The sequence below is a fragment of the Akebia trifoliata genome, chromosome 16, assembly GCF_017979445.1.
Source record: "Akebia trifoliata isolate Shusen 1 chromosome 16, ASM1797944v1, whole genome shotgun sequence".
NCBI lineage: Eukaryota > Viridiplantae > Streptophyta > Magnoliopsida > Ranunculales > Lardizabalaceae > Akebia > Akebia trifoliata.
In genome coordinates this window covers 30,367,935-30,392,931 of record NC_141390.1, presented here as the reverse complement: position 1 = coordinate 30,392,931, position 24,997 = coordinate 30,367,935, and the positions used below count along the sequence as shown (strand labels likewise).

At 34.9% G+C, this 24,997-nt stretch overlaps 3 protein-coding genes across 3 annotated transcripts; 1 reads left to right on the top strand and 2 right to left on the bottom strand.

The window, feature by feature from the left end:
- Nucleotides 1–408: 408 nt before the first annotated feature.
- Nucleotides 409–6,049, top strand: LOC147383453 (putative ethylene response sensor 1). Its single transcript, XM_086427532.1, has 6 exons — nt 409–584; nt 2,537–3,475; nt 3,993–4,361; nt 4,453–4,719; nt 4,963–5,090; nt 5,586–6,049. Exons 2-6 carry the CDS (start codon nt 2,570–2,572, stop codon nt 5,734–5,736), a joined length of 1,821 nt encoding a protein of 606 aa, XP_086283658.1. The 5' UTR covers nt 409–584; nt 2,537–2,569; the 3' UTR covers nt 5,737–6,049.
- Nucleotides 6,050–9,143: 3,094 nt separating this feature from the next.
- LOC147383452 (Protein phosphatase 2C family protein) lies at nt 9,144–12,492 on the bottom strand. The gene is made up of 6 exons (XM_086427533.1): nt 12,236–12,492; nt 11,629–11,879; nt 11,192–11,500; nt 10,063–10,180; nt 9,748–9,971; nt 9,144–9,554 (listed from the first exon to the last, which is right to left on the bottom strand). Exons 2-6 carry the CDS (start codon nt 11,869–11,871, stop codon nt 9,336–9,338), a joined length of 1,113 nt encoding a protein of 370 aa, XP_086283659.1. The 5' UTR covers nt 11,872–11,879; nt 12,236–12,492; the 3' UTR covers nt 9,144–9,335.
- A 6,996-nt stretch (nt 12,493–19,488) lies between these two features.
- MDO1 (telomere-capping, CST complex subunit) lies at nt 19,489–24,219 on the bottom strand. Its single transcript, XM_086429025.1, has 5 exons — nt 24,061–24,219; nt 21,346–21,489; nt 20,963–21,116; nt 20,687–20,825; nt 19,489–19,680 (listed from the first exon to the last, which is right to left on the bottom strand). The coding sequence occupies exons 2-4, from the start codon at nt 21,447–21,449 to the stop codon at nt 20,706–20,708; spliced, it is 378 nt and encodes a 125-aa protein (XP_086285151.1). The 5' UTR covers nt 21,450–21,489; nt 24,061–24,219; the 3' UTR covers nt 19,489–19,680; nt 20,687–20,705.
- Between the last annotated feature and the right edge of the window lie 778 nt (nt 24,220–24,997).

The following is a 24,997-nucleotide window of genomic DNA, read 5'->3' as shown; positions in this document are numbered from 1 at the left end:
TTGAGAATTTTCTTTCCATCTCTGTGTGGGCCTATGTACACAATACCACCCTGATTAGTAACTTAGAAATTAGATTTGATCGATTGATGAATATTGGGTTTGGCCCAATTAGTACTGAGCATTTGATTTAAATCAAAGATAAAAATGGTCAAATCAAGAGTTAGAAAACATCAATCAGACTGAATTCCCGTATTTTGATTGGAAGGACAAAGATTAAATTTTGTTTAGTGGGCCCAAAGAAGGTGAAGGAACATTTTTAAATAGGTGATCCGGGGAACACTGAATCAATTGTATGCTTTATTTCTAAGCGATGTAGATGATCCATCCACTCACTCACGTGGGAGTGGGGTTCTTGTTGGATCCGAAGTAGTTGAAGCACGTGCGACTTTTACTTAATGAGTGTCGCTTTTTGTCCGTGAAGTTTAGATTCTCTTCTTCCTCTTTATTCTTTTCGATTCGCTGATTGATCGGAATGCGAAAGAGACACCATGGACGAAGGCATCGAAGCTCTTCCGTATTTTCGATCAGATGTTGAGAATTTCTACGAATTAACTCCAAAACTCTACTTTTTCTTATGTAATTAGGTAATCTCTCCCTCTAGTTACCTATCTTTTCTCTTATTTTTCTTAATTTTCTCCATATTATGTTCGATTTGAAGAATTGAAGGCCTTTTTGCTTTATTTAACTGTTCCTTTTAACTCAATCGTCCATTTTATTAGTTTTTTAGTTTCTGATGATCTTGATTGTTCTTTTAGATTAATCAAAAATGAGATTTTGCGCGCATGTGTGTGTGTGGAAGTGGGGAGGGGGGGGTGGGGGGGGGGGGGGGGGGGGGGGTTTGTTAAGCTGGATTTGAACCCAAAACATCAAATTTGTGTTGCAATATGTCAACCCACTGAGCTAATTGCATCTTTACTCTTTCAGGAACTAGGGTTTCTAGTTTTTTGTGTTTTGGAGGAGTTGTGGGGTCTAGATATTAGGCAAATTACGGTTAGGGTGAAACAATTTTTTTTTTTGTCATTTATGAGCAATACTTATTCAATGAGAAAAACTCCTTTGCAAGAATTTGAACGAGGTGCATTTAGCATCCCATAGGGGGTGAGTAAGGGTTATGCCCCTGAAAAAAAATGGGCTAAACATGGTGGAAACTTCTACTACTTTTAATCCTGTTATAGCTTGCTTGGTGTGGTTTATATGTAGGGAAATAGTTGGCTGGGGTCAAAACCTTGGCAAGTATTTATTGAAAGGATTTGCATTTAGTGTGCCACTTGGAAGTTGGATGGCAAGACCTTGGGAAAAATTGGATTTAACATTGTGGAAAGTGGAAGCAACTAAATTTTAAAGCAATAAAATATTTCTTAGTTGGGAAGGTTTATTAGGAAGGGAAAAAGAAGACCTGGTTTCAAAACCCATTGCAAGCACTTATCCTAACCCCCCTTGAAAGAAGTTCCCTTAACATGGTGGAAACATATTAAATTTTTAAAAGGTGCTTGCTTGCTAAGTTGGCAAAGTTTTTTTATGGTAATACTGCAAACATGGATTTGAAAGGTTGTTTCACTTGAGTTACCAATCTCTTTAAAAATAGGTTTTCCTGTGGAAACACAAAGTATAATCATGTAAAGCTTGCTTCATTGGTGTTGGTGAGGTTTAGGAAGGAAAACAAAACAAAACACACACACACAAATATTTTTCCAAAGGAGGTGCTTTTTGTGTAATACATGGAAGTTGGCTACCAATCCTCTGAAAAATGGAATTGCTATGTTTCTGATTGGTCTAAAATTCTATTATGTGGTAGGGTTATGAAAACCTTATTTTGTCTTGTTATATTTTATAAAGCACTTGGCAAAACAGGTGAAATCATAGGAAAGGTACTTGTATATTACTTCTATTTTGGCTGACTGTAACAGCCATTTTTTTGGAGGATTTGTATTCCTTGGAAATTATTTGTGGAGAGGGGCAGTCATCTGTTTTTCCTTGGATTCTTGTGCACCCAGGAAGGTCACCTTGCCTTCCTGTTTATTTTTCCTTCCATCCATGTGTTCTGTTTTTCTCTTCATCTTTTATAATAATATTTGTACTCATTAACCAGAAATTGGTATTCGTCTGGCACATATCTCATTTACATTTTAGTCACTGAGCTTCTATGGGCAACATTCTCCCCAATGTTTACCTCCTTATGGATATTGGATTGATTTTCAAGAAGAGCTCATGACACTTTCTAACTTGGTTAAAGACTAAGTGTTGATACCACGACGTCCAAAACCCATCTTCACCTATTAATTACTAGACACTAACCCACTTGCTTATAAAAAAAGATGCTCATAACACTAAGATAGTTCATTAGAAATTTTTGTGTATGGCTTTCTTCAGGTGAAGCACCTGTTTGATATCACTTCTCATAATATGAAATTCATGGACTTAAGCAAGCAAAATAACAATTCCTCTGTAGGTTTCCAAACAAATCATGAGTCATGGTGTGTCGCTTGTGTGACCCACCCTGGTTTATTCTGATTATGCTATTCTATGGTCTTTTCAGGAATGTAGGGGCAATATATTTGGTTGATGGGACATGGAATCCTGTGACTGTATCGAGACACAATGGCCCGCTGACGAACTGTTGGTGAAATATCAGTATATATCAGACTTCTTCATTGCTCTCGCGTATTTCTCTATTCCTTTGGAGCTTATTTATTTTGTACAGAAATCTGCATTCTTCCCATACAGATGGGTTCTAATGCAGTTTGGAGCGTTTATTATTCTCTGTGGAGCAACTCATCTTATAAACTTGTGGACTTTTTCAATGCACTCAAAAACTCTTGCAGTGGTGATGACAATTGCAAAAATATCTACTGCTGTTGTATCATGTGCAACAGCTCTGATGCTTGTTCACATTATTCCCGATCTACTAAGTGTTAAAACACGGGAGCTATTTCTGAAGAATAAGGCTGAAGAACTTGATAGAGAGATGGGCCTTATACGTACCCAAGAAGAAACTGGACGACATGTCAGAATGCTGACTCATGAAATTAGGAGCACGCTTGACAGGCATACTATACTGAAAACTACCCTTGTTGAGTTGGGTAGGACTTTGGGCTTGGAAGAATGTGCACTGTGGATGCCATCACGTACTGGTGTGACACTTCAGCTTTCTCACACCCTACGCCACCAAATACCTGTTGGATCTACTGTGTCAATTAACCTTCCCATAGTAACTCAAGTCTTTAACAGCAATGAAGCCATACGGATTCCACACACTTGCCCATTGGCAAGGATCCGACCTCCCGCAGGAAGATATGTGCCACCGGAGGTTGTTGCTGTGCGGGTACCACTTTTACATCTTTCAAATTTCCAAATTAGTGATTGGCCTGACCTTTCTGCAAAAAGCTATGCTGTGATGGTTCTGATGCTCCCTATGGATAGTGCCAGAAAATGGCACGAGCATGAATTGGAACTTGTTGAAGTGGTTGCAGATCAGGTTAATCTGGACTCTTTATTCTGTCATTTTCCACCTATCGTGCAATTTTCCGTTATTATTGTTGTTGTTTTTATTAATATTATTACTGTTATCACGGATTTTGTCCACCATGAATCAAGGCGCAAGTGCCAAACTTTTCTAGAAAGTGCTTTAAAAAAAAATTATATACAATCATGGTTATGATTAGGTTTTTTATTTATTTTAAAAACAGCTTGGCAAAGGATTTGTAAAATGGACAGCCATTGAACACCCAAATTTGATAAATGAACATTTTGAGATTCATTTTATCTAGAAGCTTCGGATTAGGGTTATATTTTGAATTGATTCTCAATTTCAATCTTCATACAAATAGCTCCCACAACCTGTCATAATTGCAAATCATTTTTCTATTTGCATTCATTTCTTTTGTTCTATAGTTCAAGTAATTTAGTTTTTATTTGATAAATTTCTATAAAACCGAGCAGTTCAAGACCGACCAGCACATGTTCTCTATTAATTGTTTTTCTTCTTGGTCCAGGTAGCTGTTGCTCTGTCACATGCTGCCATTTTAGAAGAATCTATGCGAGCTCGTGACTTACTCGTGGAGCAGAATATTGCCCTTGATTTAGCTCGGCAAGAAGCAGAGATGGCCATCCGTGCTCGCAATGATTTCTTAGCTGTCATGAACCATGAAATGCGGACACCAATGAATGCAATTATTGCTTTATCCTCCCTACTTCTCGAAATAGAACTAACTCCAGAACAAAGGGTAATGGTAGAGACTGTGCTAAAGAGTAGTAACCTCTTGGGAACTCTCATTAATGATGTTCTAGAACTTTCAAGACTTGAGGATGGAAGCTTGGAATTAGATATTGAAACTTTTAACCTTCATGGTGTTTTCAAAGAGGTAGTTCTCTTTGATTTTGGACTTATCCTTCACACCTCACCCATGATATATCTTTGGTTATCTTATCAGCTTTTACTGTTTGAAATTGTAGGTCATTAATTTAATAAAGCCTATTGCATCTGTGAAGAAATTATCAATGACATTAATGTTGGCCCCAGATTTGCCTTTCTGTGCTGTTGGGGATGAGAAACGGATTATGCAGATTATCTTGAATGTAGTGGGTAACGCAGTCAAGTTTACAAAGGAAGGTTATGTTTCAGTTATAGCTTCTGTTGCTAAACCAGAATCTCTTAGAGACGGGCGAGCTCCTGAATTCTATCCCGTGTCAAGTGATGGCCACTTCTATTTATGTGTTCAGGTTTATGAATATTGGATATTATTTCATTTGGCTTAAGTGGGGTCTTATTATATCTATTTTACTTACGAGAGCAGACTGGGCATGGTGCGGCACTCCTTTAAACTTCATGTAGCTCGAGTGATCTAACACCTTTGCTACCCTCATGGTTTCCTTGTAGCTATGTTGGACAGGATTCATATGGCAGCATTAGATAATAATTTGGATGCCTGTTTGGTGACAATGCTAACATATCTCTTGCTGCAGGTTAAAGATTCTGGTTGCGGGATTAGTGCACAAGATATTCCACATCTTTTCACCAAATTTACTGAGTCTCGTAGTGGAACAAATCGAAGTAATGATGGTGCAGGACTTGGACTCGCTCTCTGTAAAAGGTATAATAACCGGAATTCCTGTAATTATAATCATTGTGGAGAGACCTTTGTATCATCTTTTAGTGTTTGCTTGCTATCTAGCTCGGGCTAGTTATGATTAATGTTTATTTCCTCTATCCCTCACTGAGAACTCAATTATCATTTGAGTTGACTAATAAAATGCAAAGTCATCACTTTACTAAAGAGAGATTCTATTGCCACACCAACTTTTGCTAATGCCACCCCAATTCATATGTAAATCACCAAAGAATTAGCATACATCTTGGGTTGCCGTTGGTAAAAGTTGATGTGGAAATTCATACACAAAGCAACCAGAAATTATAATGTTAGATAAACATGAGGAATCCATGGTGTTGGAACCCACCATCTATACTGTTTATGATAGTACAGACCAACTCAATTGGGTATGGTTTACTACCTTTTTACTGTGCTTGGTTAAGATTTCTTGGTGAATGTTTATGGATACTGTCTCACCTTTGTAAGATGTACAATCAGGTTCCTTAATCTCATGGATGGTCATATTTGGATTGAAAGTGATGGCCTGGAGAAGGGTACAACAGCTACATTCATAGTGAAACTTCGGATCTGCAACAATCAGAATGAATCTTCCAGGCAACAAACTGCTCCTAGAGTTCAATCGAATTAAAGAAAAACAGATCTTCTTGCACCAAAACCACTCCTTGGGGACGAGAGATACTCTGGTAGCATCTTCCATTCTTTTGAAAACCAGATTGGCTTTAAGACACCATGGGACGTCATGTAGGATCCCAAAGAATATTTGATGGTGTCATTGAAGAGGAAATGAGGTTGTAAAACTTTGCTCTCTTTATAACAATCAAGAGAACATGCAGACCATATCAAATTAACTTATTAAACAGAATTTTGAAATATTATTATATATTTGAATGGTTTGTATTTCATACCTAAAAATGAAATTTTAGGGAAATTGCTAGAGGTTACATTTCAGTATGCGTTAATTGAGACTCTTGTGGGATGATACCAATGGAATTGGTTTTTAGCATTTTTATTTATTTATAATTTTTTAAATAAATTTCTTAAAGAACAATCAAATTAGATGTTGGAGAATGACGAGTTCAATTTGGAATTTGGAAAGTAGGGATGAAGTTTATGAAGGATATAATAAGGCAAAATGATAGGTTGATTGCGGGGGGTGGAATTAGTATTTTGTAAGGCAACAAAAAATTCTTGTGAGGGCAATAGTTTCTCCACCATTATTACCTGTCACAGTAACATAAAATCCTTACAGATTTTAAAATTTCTTGTGGGGGCAAATTTCCTTATTGCCTCCCATTGTAAAATCCGCCCTTGTTTCTCCATCGTTGTTATTGGCCACAATAATATAAAATTCTTATAGTTTCTAAAATTTCTTGTGAAGACAAGTGCCCTTGTAGCCCTCACTATAAATCTACTTCTAGTTGTGGTATAATAAACTTATAGATCCTTTACATTCAAAGAATCTATATGGATTAATAATTACGGGTGCAACTTAATTTGGTTCAAATTGAGCATTGGACCAAACTGCAAAATTTGGATTGGTTTGGTTTAGTTTAGAATTATATCAGTTCGGTTCTAGGTCTTAAAAATGAATAACCAATGAATTCAGTTCAATTCTCGGTTCAGGCAATATAAAAAACTGAACTAACCCGAAAATCGAATAAATATTTATTTAAAAATAAATTTTATATTTGATTTTTTATTTATACAAAACCTAAACCCTTCGTTCATTCGGTTCCCTTCCCCCATCTACTCTCTCTGTCTCGCCTCTTGCAGCGAGCGTACGGCTGCGGGCTCAACTCCGATGGTCGGTGTCAACGGCCATCCCTCTCTCTCTCTGTCTCTCTCTTTTTTATTGTGTTTTGCATAGAGGGTTAACTTGTATGGCGTGCGGTTGCTGGTGTGCGACAGCTGCGGCCTGCATGTCAAATTTGGTGGTCGGGGTTAGGGAGTCATAATTTTTTTATAGGTTTTTATATTAATGTGACATGGGTTAGGGTTTGAAAGAATGCATTTTGATTAATATATTTATGTGAATATTTCTGTGAATAATTTTGCGTTTTGAAATTCTTTCTTAGTCATTTGAGGGTTTCAAAGGAAAGCTAATTATTATAATTCTCTGATAATTGTTATGGTTAGATTTTGAGTTTTTTTTTTCTTTTTTCTCAACCCATGGAACCGAACCGAACCAACCCGAATTAAGGTCGGTTTGGGTTGGTTCAGTTCTAGATTAATTCGGTTCAATTCTGGTTCTTATATAATGGAACCGACCTTGGTCGGTTCGATTCTGATTTGCTCTAAATCGAACCAACCTAAACCAAGTTGCACCCCTATGGATTATGCATCCTGTCCAAAGACAGAAAAATTCCTTCTTTCTCTAAAGAATAGTGCTGCAGTGACCTCAAGCTACAACCTCATGTCTCACTGCTTGACGTCAAAGTGGATAGGAATCATAGATGCTTTTTCACTCGAAATCATCTTAAAGGTGTAATCTAACATGAGTGCCTAATTATCACATGAACAGGTTTGATTTGTTCAGTTGATTCCAACTTTGTCAAAAAAGACTTGGGAGATTGTTTAATTTTCACTGTCAAACTCATTGTACAGTAGTGAAATTTTTTGTTTCTCTTCATTTTTGGATTTCTATCTGATTACCCAAAATGTAATCCTAAACATGAGCAATAAACAAGTCATGATTTTGATGTTCAACTTATTTTTGATTTTATATAGTTCAGTGTGGAAAAGATCAAATAAAATAAATCCAGCATTTTTTGCAATTTGTTTAAAAAAAAAAACCTTCATTTTTAGTAAGATTATCAACAGATTTAGTTCACCCAGCCATTTTTCTTTTTCTTTTTTTAATTTTATAGATTAAATGTTTCTTGCAATTCCATTGTAACAACAGGAATTCCTTGAGGAAAAAAAAATGAGTAAAGAACAAAGAGTATCTCTCTTTGATTTCACCCCATAAATCCTTTCATTCCCATAAGCTTTTTGGTATAGTGTTAAGTGTGAATTTTCTTATCCTTTTTCTCCAGTAGAACAAAAACATGGATATTCGATGGACCTGTCACCGAAGGAAAAGTAAAGAAAGGTCACAACATTATACTAATAATTAATGAAATAATATTTCTTAACCGTAGTTTACCCCAAAAAAATCAAAAATTAAAACAAATTTGGTCCAAGAATGTTCAAGTAAAATTGGTATGAATGTGAGTTTTTTTTTTTTTTTTTTTTTGCTTGTGTTGGGGGTTCAATTTTTTGGGTAACAAAGGAGATCAATGTAAGGCAGGCGTTCAAGATTCTTCACATTAATGTCTTTATGGCAGTGCAATTAAGGGAAGGTCTACAATAAGGGACTTTAAAGACAAGCTTTTGTCCACCATTATAAAAGTGAAGAATACGGCAGAAGGGTCAAGGTCCCACCATCCACTCCAGGAGTTCTCCATGTTATAAAAGCAAATCCCATAGTGGATGGGATCCTAACTACTACATTATTAAACTCTTGTCCATTCTTCAAATAGAATATCTTGGCATGAATTTACAGAGTATAATGTGATGAGTCTTAAAATCTGCACATGTACAGACCAGAGAAGTAGATCATCAATCACAAGGAGAAAAGTTTGGACTCCAATTGGTTCATGTGGATTGAACCCATGACCTCAAAGAGAGCTGCCTTAAAACACTCAAACCATGATTAATGCACATAGGCAGATACAACATCTAAGGGTTTATTTTGAACTTTTCAAGAAATATTTGTTAGTATATGATTCATTTTTCTTAATATATATTTTCAATAATATTTCCCGTTGAGTTCCATTGTTATTTTTAATAAATTGTCCCCTTTCTGAAGTTTTGATATTTTTTCTTTCTAGGTAAGAACTGTATCCAATGATTCATGATGACTAATAAACCACCTCTTTTCATTGTTCAAGAAAAATGATTTGCTTCGAGGCAATCTCTCTTTTATCAGCATTTGCACAAACCATTCACAGAGAAAACTAGCCCCCATTAATAAAAAATATGATGTCAAACAGCTAAAACTTAATACTTGTTTTCGTTTGCAGTTGGACTTGTTTGTCAAGAATGATAATTCTTTTCTACAAATTTGTTAGCTAATTTTGGCTTTGCTTATTTATAAATAAAATTTACATCTTATCTAGCAAAATGAAAACTGATTAACATACAAATCAAAATGGTTGCAATGTCTCAAAACAGAAAAAAACTTTCTCATGCCAGTTTTGGCAATGAAGTGGAGTCAATCATCTGAGAGGGTATGGAACAATGAAAAAAGAGGCAAATAGCTGACATATCATCGAGCGCAATGCCTCGTCTCTTATGTTTCCATGCACGTACTGCACACTCAACTAGCCATTTAGCTGCTTTTCCCTTTTCTGCTGCTGAAGAAACAATTTCCACCGCTTCTTGATTGGAGATAACATCCCAAACCTGAAAGATGAAATCAAAATAAAATTTTAATTAATAATCAGAACTACCCTTTATTTATGTTGTAACAGAAGACAATTGAAAATTTCAAAAACATATCCATAATAATAACTCATTTCCCCCAAAAAAATTATAGACTAAATATTTGTATTGAAGCAGTGCAAAAGTTAAGCACTATCGACAGTCAGATACATACCCCATCTGTAGCCAGCACAACAAATTGGTCTCTACTGGTTATAGTCCTTTGTGTGACTTCAGGAACAGAAATAAGCCCGTAGTCTTTAACACAGTAATCCCCAAAAGCTCTCGACATTGCCAATCCTGGTGTTTCACCATCTGGTAGCCACACCCTATGCACCCCAGGTTCATCTTGTAAACAAAACACACGACCTTTGCACTGCACTATCCGCTCAGCCTCCTCTGTGAATAACATGAACATACGTGTCAAGAGCCATGGATGATCTTACACTAAACTTGTCTCGAAGTCAAAAAGAACTGGTGAGGAACTTACGAGGTAAATTTGGTTTGAAATCAAGGGTAAGTTGAACAGGAACCAAGTTTCCATCGTCAGAAGTGGTAGCCAACACAGCACGAGAGTCACCAACGTTTGCTATGACCATGAGTTCACCCTACCAAAACATCAATTTGAAGAAGCTTCATTAAAGTTAAGGTTGAATGTGAATAAGCTAAAAATGCTGTGATAGGTCCCGAACTAGCAATTGAAACCAACAAGGATTGACCATCTCATTTAAACAAAATTAAGAATATTGGATTAGACTTCATGGGTTCTAATATTATTCTCAAACAAAAGAGCAAGCGTCATGCTACATTCCAAGCTTACCAGCCACAAAGTCTCTTATACCATTTTAATAAGTAGTACAGTCTACTATTAGCTATCCATAGATTAAAAAGTGCTACCAATTCAAACTACACAAACAACAGAGGTGATCTCTTGGATAGGCTCTAACCTTGAAATCTCTCAAGTAAAACAATATGAATCACCCAACAAATTAAATTTTTCGAGGATGATTTCCAATAGCCCTTGTGAGCTCTACTGAAAGGCAAAAATAGAGCGGATAGTTAAATGATTAGAAAGAGTCGTGCTGGAGTGATCTCACAATTGTACCTCATATCTCACATCCTAATGTGAAAGTTTATAGGAACGATAGATGCTTTTTCACTCATATCTCAATGAAAAGCATCTATGGTTCCTATACACTTTCATGTCAGGATGTGCGATGTGAGGTACAATCTTGAAGTCACTTCAGCATTATTTGGTTAGAAATTCAAAATGGGCTTGGTATCTGGATTTGGTCTAATTTCAGCCAATTAAGGTTGAAAGGAGTGGTTCACAATGCTAAATTTCTCTTTCTATAGTCTTCATGTAAAATTCTCACTTTCATCAAATTGAACCTGATTAAATGTTGAGCAAAAAGAAACCACTTTCTAATCTTGCCTTCCATGATTCAAGCATCCATGTTTTAAAATCTCGTCTCGTGTCAATGTTTCAGTCAAGAGAGAAACTTAGACGGTCTCTAACAAATACAAGTACACGCATGCAACAGCCAAAAGAATAAATTACCAATACAAAACACATTCCATATATAAAGAGAATCTACAGCATTAGAACTACCAATTACCTGTTTGACAATTGTCAAAGAAGTGGTACCACTGTAGAAAGAATCGATCCCACGGTGGTTCTCGAGCTCATGATCAATGGCATAACAAGTCTTTAAGTGGGATTGCTTCCATATATCAAACCGATTAATATTCTTATCCGAACCCAAGTTGAAATTTGGATCAAGAGAAGTTAGAGACAGAGTCTCCTGCCAATTGCATAGCAAAGATAATGGCATCGATTCCCTAACTTGTTTCGCCACAAAGTGGCCCCAAGGACCATGCCCATCAAAGACCCCACAAAAGATCATGTCTTCTTGGCATCCAAATTCCTAAATCCAATCAAATAAAAAAGAAAAAAATCCAAAATTCTCAGTTGAAAAGTGGGCATATTTTAAAATTCAACAATCTAAAAAAGAATCTTATCAAATTGCCAAAACAGGAAAGATAAATCAACTACCTCCCACACAATGCAGCAATCCTGATTTGATCCTTTGTTCCCTTTCTTTGAGAAAACCGATACAAAATTATTCGAACCTTCGGCATTAACGATGCCGGAAGACCGCAAAATTAAATCATTCTTCTTTGCTTCTTTCGCCATCGATTTGAGGACCTCTCTCCCTATGTCATTCCCATGATTCCTCCGCTTTTTGATCGAAAGAGAGCTCGCTAACCCATTAAACAGACAGGAAAAATGTCCCATTTTTTCCTCTGAAATTCAAATCCCACAACATAATTATTAGACTCGCCAACTTTGAAAGCTCAGAATCTCAGAATTTAAAACCCAAAAAAGCTATAAACTTGAATGATTTAAAATTTAAGAAAAAAAAAATTCAATCTTGATTGTTCAAAACAACCGAGAAGTAGAATCATACATGGAATTTCAACAAAATATGTTCATTTTACTCCATTTTTTTCTTTAGCATCAAAAGCTTCAAGTCAAAAGAAAAGATTCAACAACAACAACAACAAAAAAAGATTTTACTTGAAAAAATATTGCAAAACTCATCAAAATTAACTTTCATTTTTAGTCCAGAGACTTAAAACTGAAAAAGATGGAAACAAACCTTAATTTCCTGAGATTTTTAGTTCAGAAAATGAGAATTTACAAAGCTAGAAACAGATGAATCTGTAGGTTATAGCTCTGCATCGGTCGAATTCTGAAGCAATTCGAGAAATTCGATCTGGGATTCGGAGGTTCAAAAGCTCCAGATCTCTTACACTCCATTTTTCTTTTTTCTCCTTAAACTTGTAGTATAAAACAAAAACACTACTTCTTCTCACCGCTGTTTCTGGGTACGTTTAGCTCTGCATCCATAAAAGTAGCTTTACAGTTTATATAAAACTTATCGTAAAAGAAAAATATTAGTTTTTAATTACTATAAAACCCCTTATTTATTCATCAAATGTGACCTTAATGAAGGCCTTTTTAGTATATAAGAGGAAAAATTAGAAAAGGAGTCGACGCTCAAGATGTGTACGAGGTCGTCGCATTTTAGATCTTTTAGTTTTAACTCTTCTGTTTTCGGTTACTTTGAGGTACCCCTTCGACTTTTAAAAATTAAAAATACTTCCTCAATTTTGAGATTCTTTTTCATAAAAAAGAAAAAAAGATAGCCCTCGATACACATGGGTTTATGTGATTTGGTCGAGAAATTCTTTGAAATTTTTGATTGACTTTTTTTCGAGAAAAGAAAATCCCTCAATTTTTACATCACCGAATTACCCCTTGACTTTAGTCTTTCATTAAAAGTTAATCGAAATACCTTGGTCTTCAACCACGAGTGGAACTAGGATTTTGCCTACATAAGAATAATAGAGCAAGTGTCCCCATTGCTCTCACCGTAAATCAACCATTATCTTCAAAAAATTCGTAATTATCTTTGACCTCAAATTTTTATCTCATTCAACCTTCAAATCTCAAGAATAAAATAGGGCTTTTAGAGAGGTTGAAGGTGGTGTTTTGACGAAAAGAGGATTCGTAATTATCTTTGATCATTTTTACTAGTTTTTCATGACATATTAGTCAAGCAGATGTCACTAGAGCTTAGAATACCTCAAAATTATCCTTTTTTTCCTCAGTAAGCGGTATTATGGACAAAAAAAATAAAATTAAATAATTAAATACCGTCATCTTGGTATCATGACATAGAAAGTTGATAAAAGAATAATTATTGGGATGATTTTTATATCTAGACCTCTCTAAATAAGTTCGATTAGCATGGCACCCAATATTTTAAATTTAATAGGGTCTCTGCATTGACTTGTGGTCAATTAATTGATTAAAGATGCCGTGTTCAACACCCGATTACAGGAAGTATTAATGAACGTTTTACCATGAAAAGTCGGGACCCATTTCTAAAGTATAGAGGACTTCTCCAACTTGAAAAATGGTCCCAAGTTAAAGAAGTGTACAAAATTTAATAAATATTTTGGTTTGTTGGTTAATTTAACGAATTAAGAAGGGAGTAAAGGAACCCTTCTCATTACAAGACACAAAGTGTTTTGAATTTATTTTACATCCTTCCATTTTCATCAAAATTAGAAATACATCCTTAAAAATACCACGTGTAATTCAATGGAGAGGGTTCCTTCAAAATTTTGAAGCGGGCTGCTTCTTTCAAAGGTTTCCCAAAGGACTGTGGTATTAGATTCCAGATTCCACAGTTAATTAATGGATTGAAATAAAATCTAAATAATTGCAGAGAATTGGGTAATGTTTGTACCTTTTTGGGTTAAAGAAGGTGGTTTGTATTAAATAAATGTTGGATAGAATGAAATGTTAATAGTTTACAAAGTTACATCTTTGTCCTCCATATTATATTAATGTCTTTAATTTAGATAAACAATGCTGGTTTCCAAAGTTATCAACCATACACATGGCTTAATACTGGGCACAAATTTTAGAGACCAAATTGGGTTTAATTAGACTATCCTGGCATGTTTTTTTGAAACTAAAATTGGCTGCTAGCTAACATAGACAAATTGAATCCAGAAGGTTCGAAAGATCAAATCTAGTCTTAGATTCTGTAACAAAAAAAGGTTGAATATTTGAAGTATATATAAGAAGAAAAGTTCATCAAAAAGTGGGAAATTGGTCTGTATTCAACCTTATAAGCTAGGTATGATTGGATTTCAACTTGTTACAATAAATTCAAATCTCACTCATTAGTTATTTTAAAGTATTTCATCTTTAACTCAATACATATTGTCCTAAAAGTTGTTTGGTGGGCCAAAATGACTTTTTAAAATATCACCTTCTTGACCTCTATTTTGGGTAGTGGTTGGGAAACTTTAATCAATTAAAGTTCAATTAAACATTCATATTTAGATCGTTACCTAAACCCATTAAATACATACTATCTGATTCCATAATAAAAGAATAATGATTTTCTAACACTCCCATCACATAATCATTAATCATTTGTCTTGAGATACGTATAATTATATATATATATATATATAATATATATATATAATATATATATATATATAATATATATATATGGGTCACGTTCCTAAGACTCATATTGAGACTCACATTGCGACACACCGTTTTGTCTTATATGGGCAAAAATGTTTGGAATGAGCTGATTTTTTGTGAGGATGATCTCTGTGATGAGGGGATCATCCTGGCAAAAAATCATCTCATTCCAAAACTTCTAACCCCATCAAAATTGATTTACAAAAATTGGACGATCTATAATTTTTCAACAAAAATTGGACGGTCTAGAAGTTTCATAATGAGCTGATTTTTGGCAATGATGATCTCCTCACCATAGAGATCATCCTCACAAAAAATCAGCCTATTCCAAATATTTTTGCCCATATAAGACAAAACAGTGTGTCGCAATGTGAGTCCCAATATGAGTCTTAGGAACGCTGTTCTATATATATATATATATATTTTATGCATCTTGAGGCAAATGATCTACATTTTTGTGATGGGAGTGTGTGTCAAAAGGGAGCAACATATCATCATGACTGATAATAAATAATCATCCAAATAAATAAGGTAGATCCGATGGTTAGGATTGTTTTATAAATTCGGGATAATCTGATAAGAATGAGGACTGAGGAGAAGACTTCAAATTCAATGTGCCATGTGATTCTCATGGACGGCAAACCCATTTTGAGATATTTTTGTTTTTCAGATTCGATCATCAAATATTTTCGATAGCAAAAAAACACGTGGAATTACAGCACGTGTAAGTCTGAACCTTATATGTAAACAGTAATCTAATTAGATATTGTTTTAGCTGAGGAAATATGTGGACCAGATTTACTTGGCAGACGCATTGATTATGTCGGTGAGATAATTTACTAAGTCGAGTGGGTCCCACATACGCGCATATTATTCGCAAATGGGATGCCACGTCATGTCGATGAAGGAAAAACATTCACATGTGGGGCGGCGACAATGAAAACGACATCCAAGCATCCAGCAGCTACGTTGATGACGTCATTTTAATCATTAATTTAATTTATATTTAAAAAATGATATTTTAGTAAAGTAATGTCGCAAACAACAAACGCCAAAACTCGTAGTCTTGAGAAAAAAGTATGCTTCAACCACCCTTTAAATGACACGTGTTATAATATTTGGGCCCACTAACCATATGAACGCTTGGTGGAAATATGATATTTCCTACCGTGGTGGATCAAACAATTTTAGGTAGACTCGTGGTAAAATTTCCAATTTTTTAACTGAACTTTATAACGAATCTAAATTTTATTACTATGACCATGATGACCTTATTTCCCAAGCCCCATCTTCTAAAAATTGGGAATCCTAACATTTTGTCAATTTTGATTTTCTTGAAAGAGTTGTGTGTATCTGTATTATCGATCTCATGAAGAAATGTGTAAGTGTCAACTAACTTAATTGGAATAATAAGTTTGAGTTCAAATCTCATCATCATTAAATTATTGAATTGTAGTATGTTAATCATCTTTTTTTATTCATTCAAAGATAAGTTATAATTTTATTTTATTTAAAAAAAATTCAACTCATTATGACACATTATCTTCATTTCAACAATCCAAATTTTGATTGACAATCATAAATCCTTGATCGTTGATAACAAATCATTATTTCAACCTCGATCGAAGCTATACAATTGAACATTGACCTAATAAAATCTAAATTTTTCAAATAGAACAGTTGAAACTTTAAATAATAAATCAATCAACCAAAGACAGTTAAACCATTGGAAGATAATTTGACCTAAAACCCAATATTTGAGCTTGTAAATTAGTGCCTAGCCATTTCCCCTTTTCAAATACAAAACGATGCTTAGAATGTTTTCTTCCTAAATGACTCTAAGGGCATTTTGATCATTTTTTTTTTTCTGAATTTAGGAGTGGGGGTTGTTTTTGCCAAATAATAATCTCAACTTCAGGGCACAAGTTAACACTTCTCCATGATGATTCACAAATGTTAATCTAGCTTGAGGTCACTTTCTAGCTCCTCCTCACTTCAGCTTCAATTCTCTCTGAAAGAAAATTTTGGGAGTTAGATTCAAATAAGTCAAAAATATTTTTGGAAAATGCTTTACTACCTGCGTTGGACATTGGGTCCAACATTGAGTTGACCTAATAGTGCATAGATAATCATAGATTTATTTCTTCAAGACACAAGTAAGAAAATCAACGATTGCTAGGTCAACTTAGTGTTAGACCCAGTGTCCAATGCCGGAAGTGTAGCATGACTCAATATTTTTCCATGTTCAATTGCCATTTAGAAGTTAATGGGCACCAACAATGCTTATGATACAATAAGCTTCAAAACATTTAAAAGACAATGTGATCATTATGTTAAAGAAAATCATCAACAAAAGTCCTATTTATTATTTGAAGGAATTTAAACTAAAAAATCATTAACACCTACATTGAACCATAAGAAAACAATAGAAAAAGCTCATAGAAATAAAGAAAATTAAGCTCAAGTCAAAGTAGTATAAGCCAGAGATATGAGAAGAGGGGTGCATTGTGGTTCATTTGAAGCCAAGCATTGAGAGTCTTTTGTACATTTATATGCTAAGATATTTCGGTTGTTGCAGCCAAGAGGCATTTTCTTTTCTTTTTTAAAGGCATTATGATTCATGATTAAAATAAATTAAGTTTCACAACATTTATACATGATGCAAATTAGAATAATATGCAACAAATGATAATCATTGTGAAAATGATAATAAATTAACCCAAAGCGGGTGGCTCAATGGCAATTTCAAATCCAATAAGCGGTGAGAGTCCGTAGGTTGTATTTTCGATACCCAGTATGAACAATATTTTCTCGGAGTCACCCATGATGGCGTTCCCTCACTTACCTGATGTGTGTGATGTACGAACATTGCACTCGCCTGGGGGAGGGTCCCATATGCCTTGGTTCCGGATCTCTGCCCTAACTCATATGTAAGTCCAGACACCCCGTTATCAAAAAGAAAAAAAGATAATGATTATAAATTTGTTGCACATTTACTGGGTGCATGGAAGCTTTATAGAAATAAATATGTAACTTTTACGAAAGAAAAGGGATTACAAATGAAAAACACGAAGGATGTTAATATAATTCTCTCCAATATCCAGTCCCTCGTTTTCCCTTTGAAAAGCACATTAATCATAAAATATTACCACTAATTAAATTCAAGAAATTAAACAAAAATACAATCAAGTACTGTATACCAATGGGTACCTATCGAGTAAAATCAAAATGGTTTCAATTGTGGAAAAAAATAACAAAGATCTTAGTTTTTGGTTCTGATTCCATTCTGTTTAAACATGTACCTCGAGATTCTTAGTTCAAGATTAATTTCGAGTTCTATTTATGTACATTTTCTCAAAGAAATATTACTTTTGATCATAGGTTATTATTTATCTCTAGTATGAAAATGACAAAATCATATATCGCAATTTTCATTATTTATTTATTTATGAAGATTTTTTTTTTTTTTTGTTCCCGTAATTATCTTGGCCCCACTCACCCAAAAATCTTACTAAAATTATTTGCCTAAAGAGAGACATGGAAATACTAGGCATAAACAACATTTGAACAAGAACAATAACTATGGTGGGGGGCTAGAGGTTGAACATAAATCTATGATACCAATACCCCACCAGCCTACCAAATAAGCTAACTAACCCCTAAAAAATATAAGAGAAAATTATTTAAAGGACCCTGATGGAGTTTTTTCTTCTAGTTAGTCCCTCAGTTTTGGGTGGTGATTTGATGGTCCATTTAGTAAATTTTTTATTTCTTAATGGTCTCTCAACCTCATCTATAATGTTTTTGAAGTAATCAAACTCCCTTTTTTCATCTTCTTCACATACTTAGATTTTCTAATAATTATTCTAATCTTTTCAAACAATTTTCTATTGTAAATGATGAATGGAAACAATATATTTTTAATTGTGAACATATAGATGTATTTTTTTTTTCCAATGATTTATGATATAAAATGAAGACCGGAATTGAGATTCAAAAAAATTTATATAGTGCCTAGATGATCATTTTTCATTTATTCTCGAGTTTAACATTTTTATTGTCGAGTAATTTTTATTGTTGAGTTCGACAATTTTTATAAAAAATTTCAAACTCAATAATAAAAATATTGAACTCAAAAATAAAAAATGGTGAGCTCGACGCTGGTAAAACTCACCTGTTTTCATTTTTTGAGTTTTTTTTACTAAAATAATGGAAAGATCGATAAAAAACTTGGCATAACAACTTGTGTAGATGATTTCAAACCAAAAGAACTATCCTTGATCGATTTTCATCTAAAAACAAAGAAGAAGAAAATTCCAACTTTTTACATACATCTTTGAAATGCTTGAAAATGGTTTTTTTTTTTTTCTTCTCAAATCTTTTCCATTGAAATGAAGTCTTCAAAATTCGAATAGGATGCCAGAAATCTAATTTTTTTTGGACAAAAAATAATGAGTTCAATGGATAAAGGCAGTTTAAACATTTCAATCGTAAGAGATGTGTGGTGTTGGGTTCAGGGATTGATTAGAAATAAAAGTTTTACTAAATGGACTATTAAGAGAAGCCCTAAAACTTAGGGACTAGTAAGAAAAAAAAATCCCTCCACCAGGTTCCTTTAAGTAATTTTTCCAAAAAATTACGACACCAAACAATGCGTTTTACCAAATAAGCCACTTGGAGAAAACGACTGTGATTTCGAGCTCAGTAGTCTTTCTACTAAGGGTTAGATAGTTTGTCCTTCATACAAATATCAAGGATAATTGAATCGAATTGGATCTTTTTTATATTATTTTCAGGTAGAATTTGATATCTTTTTAAGTTAAACTCGAAATCTCCTTTTCATCGAGAAATTGAAAGCTTCCAATTCAACTAGATATTATAAGTTCCAACGCTGAGCTTTACCAATACAGAAAAAACTGGACTAAGGTGTTTGGTCATTCATGTGGGTCAGATTGAAAGTGTCTTACAAGTTGCAGAGACTAGTAATAGAAATTGAGGTTAACGTCATCCGCATTCCCGCACCTGTGCCTGCAGTACAATACCATGGAAAATGATAAGGTTGCAAAGGGAAGGGGACGTAACTCTATCCTACTCCGTAAAACTCATCATAACCTCTACCACTACGTTTCCTGGAAGTACAATTGTTGGTTAGAAACAAAACTTGCATGATGGAAGTACAAAACTTGCATGAAGTGGGCTTTTCTAGGAAAGAAACAAAACTTGCATGGCTTACCTGCACTCATTAGTTTCCATTGGTGGCCATGTGAGAAGTGTAGGCGTAGGATTGAAAGACTTTAAATTATTATTTTTTCATTTGCAACACATAGCCCATTTAAAGCCTCGAAGGGGTAACTAGAACTCAACTTATTTCACGCTTGCCTAGTACTACTCACACCACTTTCCAGGCTTGATAGTCATGAGTAAGTCGTCCGCATAACAGGCGCATACCTGATGGAGGCCTTACGAACATCATTTTCAGACCAAACTGGTGCAGGAAGATATTCATAAGCACGGGTGACATGGAGCTCCCCTGTGGTATCCCCTTCACGGTTGTGGCGTGGCTCTTATGAACATAGAATATGACCTTAAAAAAGATGTGAGAAATGCATACAGAGCAATTCACTTTTTCTTCAAGGTCATATCCTATGTTCATACCAAAGAGAGACCCGAATCCAAGAATATTGACTGTTCAATCTGTATTATAATACGGATTTTGGATAACCCAGATGTATCAATACCCAGAGACTTCACCAACTAAGCCAGATTGTACCCTTCAAAAAAATACACCACCAAACCATGCATTTTCCCTCTCATCTCAGTATGGTTCTTATATCCCCATACCAAGGCTATTGATGGAACGGGTCAGACCCGATATCCAATCCCATAGATTTTGAGTCTTGTGCAAGTTTCTTTGGGACTAGAGAAAAAATCAATTATAATTCTTCATAAGATAAGCTACAACTGATAAACTTGAAACCTCCTAATCTAGATAGATCAAATAGATACTTTCTTAAGTTCCAAAGCGGAGTCTTACCAATACAGCAAATACTGGATTAGGTTGTCTGATCATTTATGTGATCAGCTTGAAACTGTCTCAGAAGCTGCAGAGACTGGTTATAGAGATTGAGATCAATACCATCCACATTCCTCCCCACCCGTGCCTTCAGGACAGCCTGAATTACATCACAGATAGTTTGAAGATAAATATCATCGATCCGATAAAATCAATAAAAATAAACCACCAAACAATGCCATGGAAAATGAGAAACTATCAAAGAAATCCTTGCCAAGGAAAGCATACACTCCTTACCTCATGATCAGGTTTAATGAGTAGTTCACCGATGAACTGGTAGATGGAACCTACCCGAAAATTGAGTTCCCTGAGGTGTTGGGTGTCAATCTTTAGTCTAAAACTTTCATCAACTATTATAGCAATGGCAGTCTCCACGGAATACTCCTGTAGCCTAAGAAGAACACCACGAAAATTAAACTTTCTACTCTGCTGTAGTTTTGGACTTTATAAGTATTTCCTATCTACGTAAGTTTGCAAAGTGTTTTTCTATTTGACGCCATTAGAGAGCATTACAAAAGAGAGAAAATAAAATGCATACAAATACACATGAAGACAACTGAAAATAGCCATCTTCAGGTAAGTGGAATATACAGAAAAAAATGTAGGTTATTGTTAACCACCTTCCAGTAACTCGAAGTGAAGCCCCTTCCTTAAAGATTGGAGAAGACGGCTGTAGTTCTTGTAGAGAAACCAATAAACCAGGTTTTATCTCAGAAGATGCCATTGAACCACCATTTACGTACAGAAAAGGATCACACAACCTCCTGCAGATTGAGGATCAATCACATGTCAAAGTCAAATGGGTAATAATTAGAATCATGGAAAATTGAATCTATCATCCGATCTCAATCGAGCAAACACAGGATACATCTTCAGAAAGAACAAGAAGCAATTTTGAAGTAAAAAAGGTTTGACCACATTTATCTGTGTAATCCATACAAGTGTCGCATGCCTGCCTAGTATTCATCAACATCATCATATTCATGTTGATTCCAAGATCCCACAACAAGCCTCAATCTTCCATCTTCATACACTAACAGAAGCTCCACCATGGCCAACAGGGAATAAATAGTTGGAAAGCCACTCCTCAAACAGGATGATCCCTCACACCAAACACTCCCACAAAACTTGATCAAATTGTCGAAAGCCCATCATGAAAAAAAAATGCCATTTCTAAGCTGGTTTTAATTGATTACCACTCTTTCCAAGCCCCTACTCCATATGAAGACAACATGATAGAGTTACCACCCCTCCTCATCTTTACCAGGTTGAGAGTTGAGATCAATCACCCTCCTCCATAAGTTTCTTCTTTTCTCATTCCACCTTCAAAGCCATTTAACTAGAAGAGCCATGTTGATCCCATTTGGGGCTTAAACCGAGGCCACTTACAAATTTCCTAGGTTCCATCAAATGTACATAGTCTTTCTTCCTTTCTTTGTTATGCTCATTCTATGAACACATTTCTTGGTTGCCCAATATTCAGCTCCAAAGAAAAATTGTTCTTCTAGATTTTTTATTCTTTTCTTTTGATGATATACGATGGTTACTTGATACTTTAGAAGCATGTCTCCACTTCATTCACCTAATACTAATTCTATACGTTACATCCTAACCAAACTCTGTACATTTGTGCATGATTGAACATAAATAATGAAAGTGGTCACCATGGGGAATTTATTTATGGTCAAGACAGCACTCGCTTCCCTTACCTTAGTCATTCCCTTATAATTCTAATTTTACATTTATTCCAACTCTAGTTTTATCAACTAACACTATATTATTAACTAATAATCTTGCAAAGCCTACTACTAGATGAACCTGATGTTGCATTGTTTCTTCTTAACCACCTCTGTCGTATTTCAACTTTGATTTATAGGTCCTTAATATTTATTGGAAAAAAAAGAAAAAAAAAATTTGCACTGTTGACAACAGATGAGTATGTTCTAGTTTTGAAAAGTTTGTAATTGGTCAGGTAATTTAAATCAAGACAAATTTGTCAAAGGAATGTTAAATAATTAGAAAGATATTGACTTGCACAACAAGCACATCTGGATCATTGTTTTATAAGAATTTTGTATGTGTAATTTGAACAATCTTGTGATAAGTATGGGTGTAAGATTACTTGATAAGTGTAAATGTATACCACACTTCCCTATTCCTATACAGCAAGGTGGCCCTAATAGAATCTTGATCCTTCATGCATGAGCTCAAGTTCCATTGCATGGGACTAGAGAAAGAAAGTATAAGTTAGCCCCAATAGAGGTATTTTTGGGGAAACTATTTAAAGGGGAAACGTTTGGGTTTTTCTTTCGAGGGTAGCTTGTCATTCATTAAAAATAGATGGCTAACATATTTTGGGAGCAATCCAATACGGGCCTAGCCGTATAAGCTCCTTGTTAAAACATGGGATTAGTTTTTATTAATTTTACATGTAAGTAATAGAGCTTGAGCTCCCTTTTTTGGGGGCTTGTACTTGGTCGTAACTACTGTCAAGCTTGCGCTCCCCCTTTATCTCCTTTTGTAATTTGATTGCTCAATTACGTGGCAAAAATAATACCAAGTCTTCCTTCTCTATATCTTGAATTTAAACTAAGCATTCATGAGTGAAAATTCCAACATTGACAGCCACTTGACTCTCCCAAAACCTCACAAATCCACAGAGAAATGATTCAGCAAGAATCCTATAAATACCAACCACAAAATGTATTAATATCTGAAGTCTTTAGAATCATCAGCATCCACTTTTAGGCCACCAAGTTCGTGAAAGTGAAGTTCATAATTTTATCGAATTAAGCTCTCATGAAAATCGAAAAAATATCTCCATCAACTACCTATGAACTTCAAAGACAGCAAATTAAAAGATCTTCAGAACTAGGTGCTCGATGCCTAATAAGGTCAATGAGCTTCCTCACCTCGTCAAAGTAACTACCAACCCACTTGCCTACCAAGAAAGAAAATATATATATATAGTTATCTTTTCATCTGCCCTCTATACTCCAATCTTTTTTATAAATTATTTTTCAAAAATGTGATCCATTTATCCAAAAAACACTTGAATTTCATGAGTGTAAAGCCTACCCAACATTCCTTTTGCAATATTCAAAGATCCCATCAAGCTCTACTTACAAAGAGTACTCAAGAACACCCAACCCACAGAATTAAACATAAATAAAAAAAACCCAAAAGCCTTGCTCCATCTAAAGGAAGATCAGTAATGAAAACATAATAGGCAAACCAAACCAAGTCAAATAAAAATTGTATGAGAATGTACACATAGATATTGGAGAAGAGTTATAAAATCAAGATCAATTTAAAAAAAAATTGGAAAAACCCACCTCTTCTGTTATCTGTTAAAAACTGAAAAGACTCCTCTTTGGCTCTCGTAGATTAACGATTTGGTGGAAGTGCAGTCGAGGGCTTGAGGTTTCGAGGGTGGGGTCTCGTTAAGAGAGATCGAGTTGCCAATGGATTGGTTTCGGATCGTATTGCTTGATTTGATCCAACCCAATACCTGGTTTTATAACAACTTGCTTTGGGTGGGATTGAGTTTTGACTTCTGGGTGACCTTGATCCAGTATCTTATTGGATTAGATCCTACACCTTGATCCAAACTTGATACGATGTGATCTAATGAATTTGGGTAGTTATAGACTCTATAATATGTGTATATTATTGTCCATGTTCTTACCTCATATGAATTCAGATATTATTAGTATATGAAATCTTTAAGAAACTTAGTGGGTGTTTGTTTCCGCTTTAAAACGCAACGTTTTGCGCTTTTGCATTAATAATCTGCATTTTTTACCGTGATTACCGTTTGATAATAAAAGTTATAAAAAATTGCGTCACGTTTTCACTTTTTTAAACGCAAATATTAAAAGCGAATATTACCCGTTTTTCCAAACTGCGTTTGCGGGAGAAATTTTTACCGAAAAAACGGCTCGTGCGAATTTACCAAAATATCCCTCATACTTCGATCAATTTACAAATCATATCCATTTCATATTTTTGCCCCTTTCTTCTCAACAGAGCTTCACACACCCTAACCCTCACCCGCACAGCAGCCATTACAGTTCGTTGGTAGCTCCGATCGACGACAACCGTTCATTTGCGTCTCTTCTACTTCCTTTCTTCACCATTGTGTTTTCTTTTTGAGAGAGAGAGAGAGAGAGATCTGCAACTCTAATGGCGTCAACTGCACCCTCACAATCTTCATGTTTCTTCACCCATAGTTTCTCCACCCAAATTCACTTCAATCCAATAACATCAATT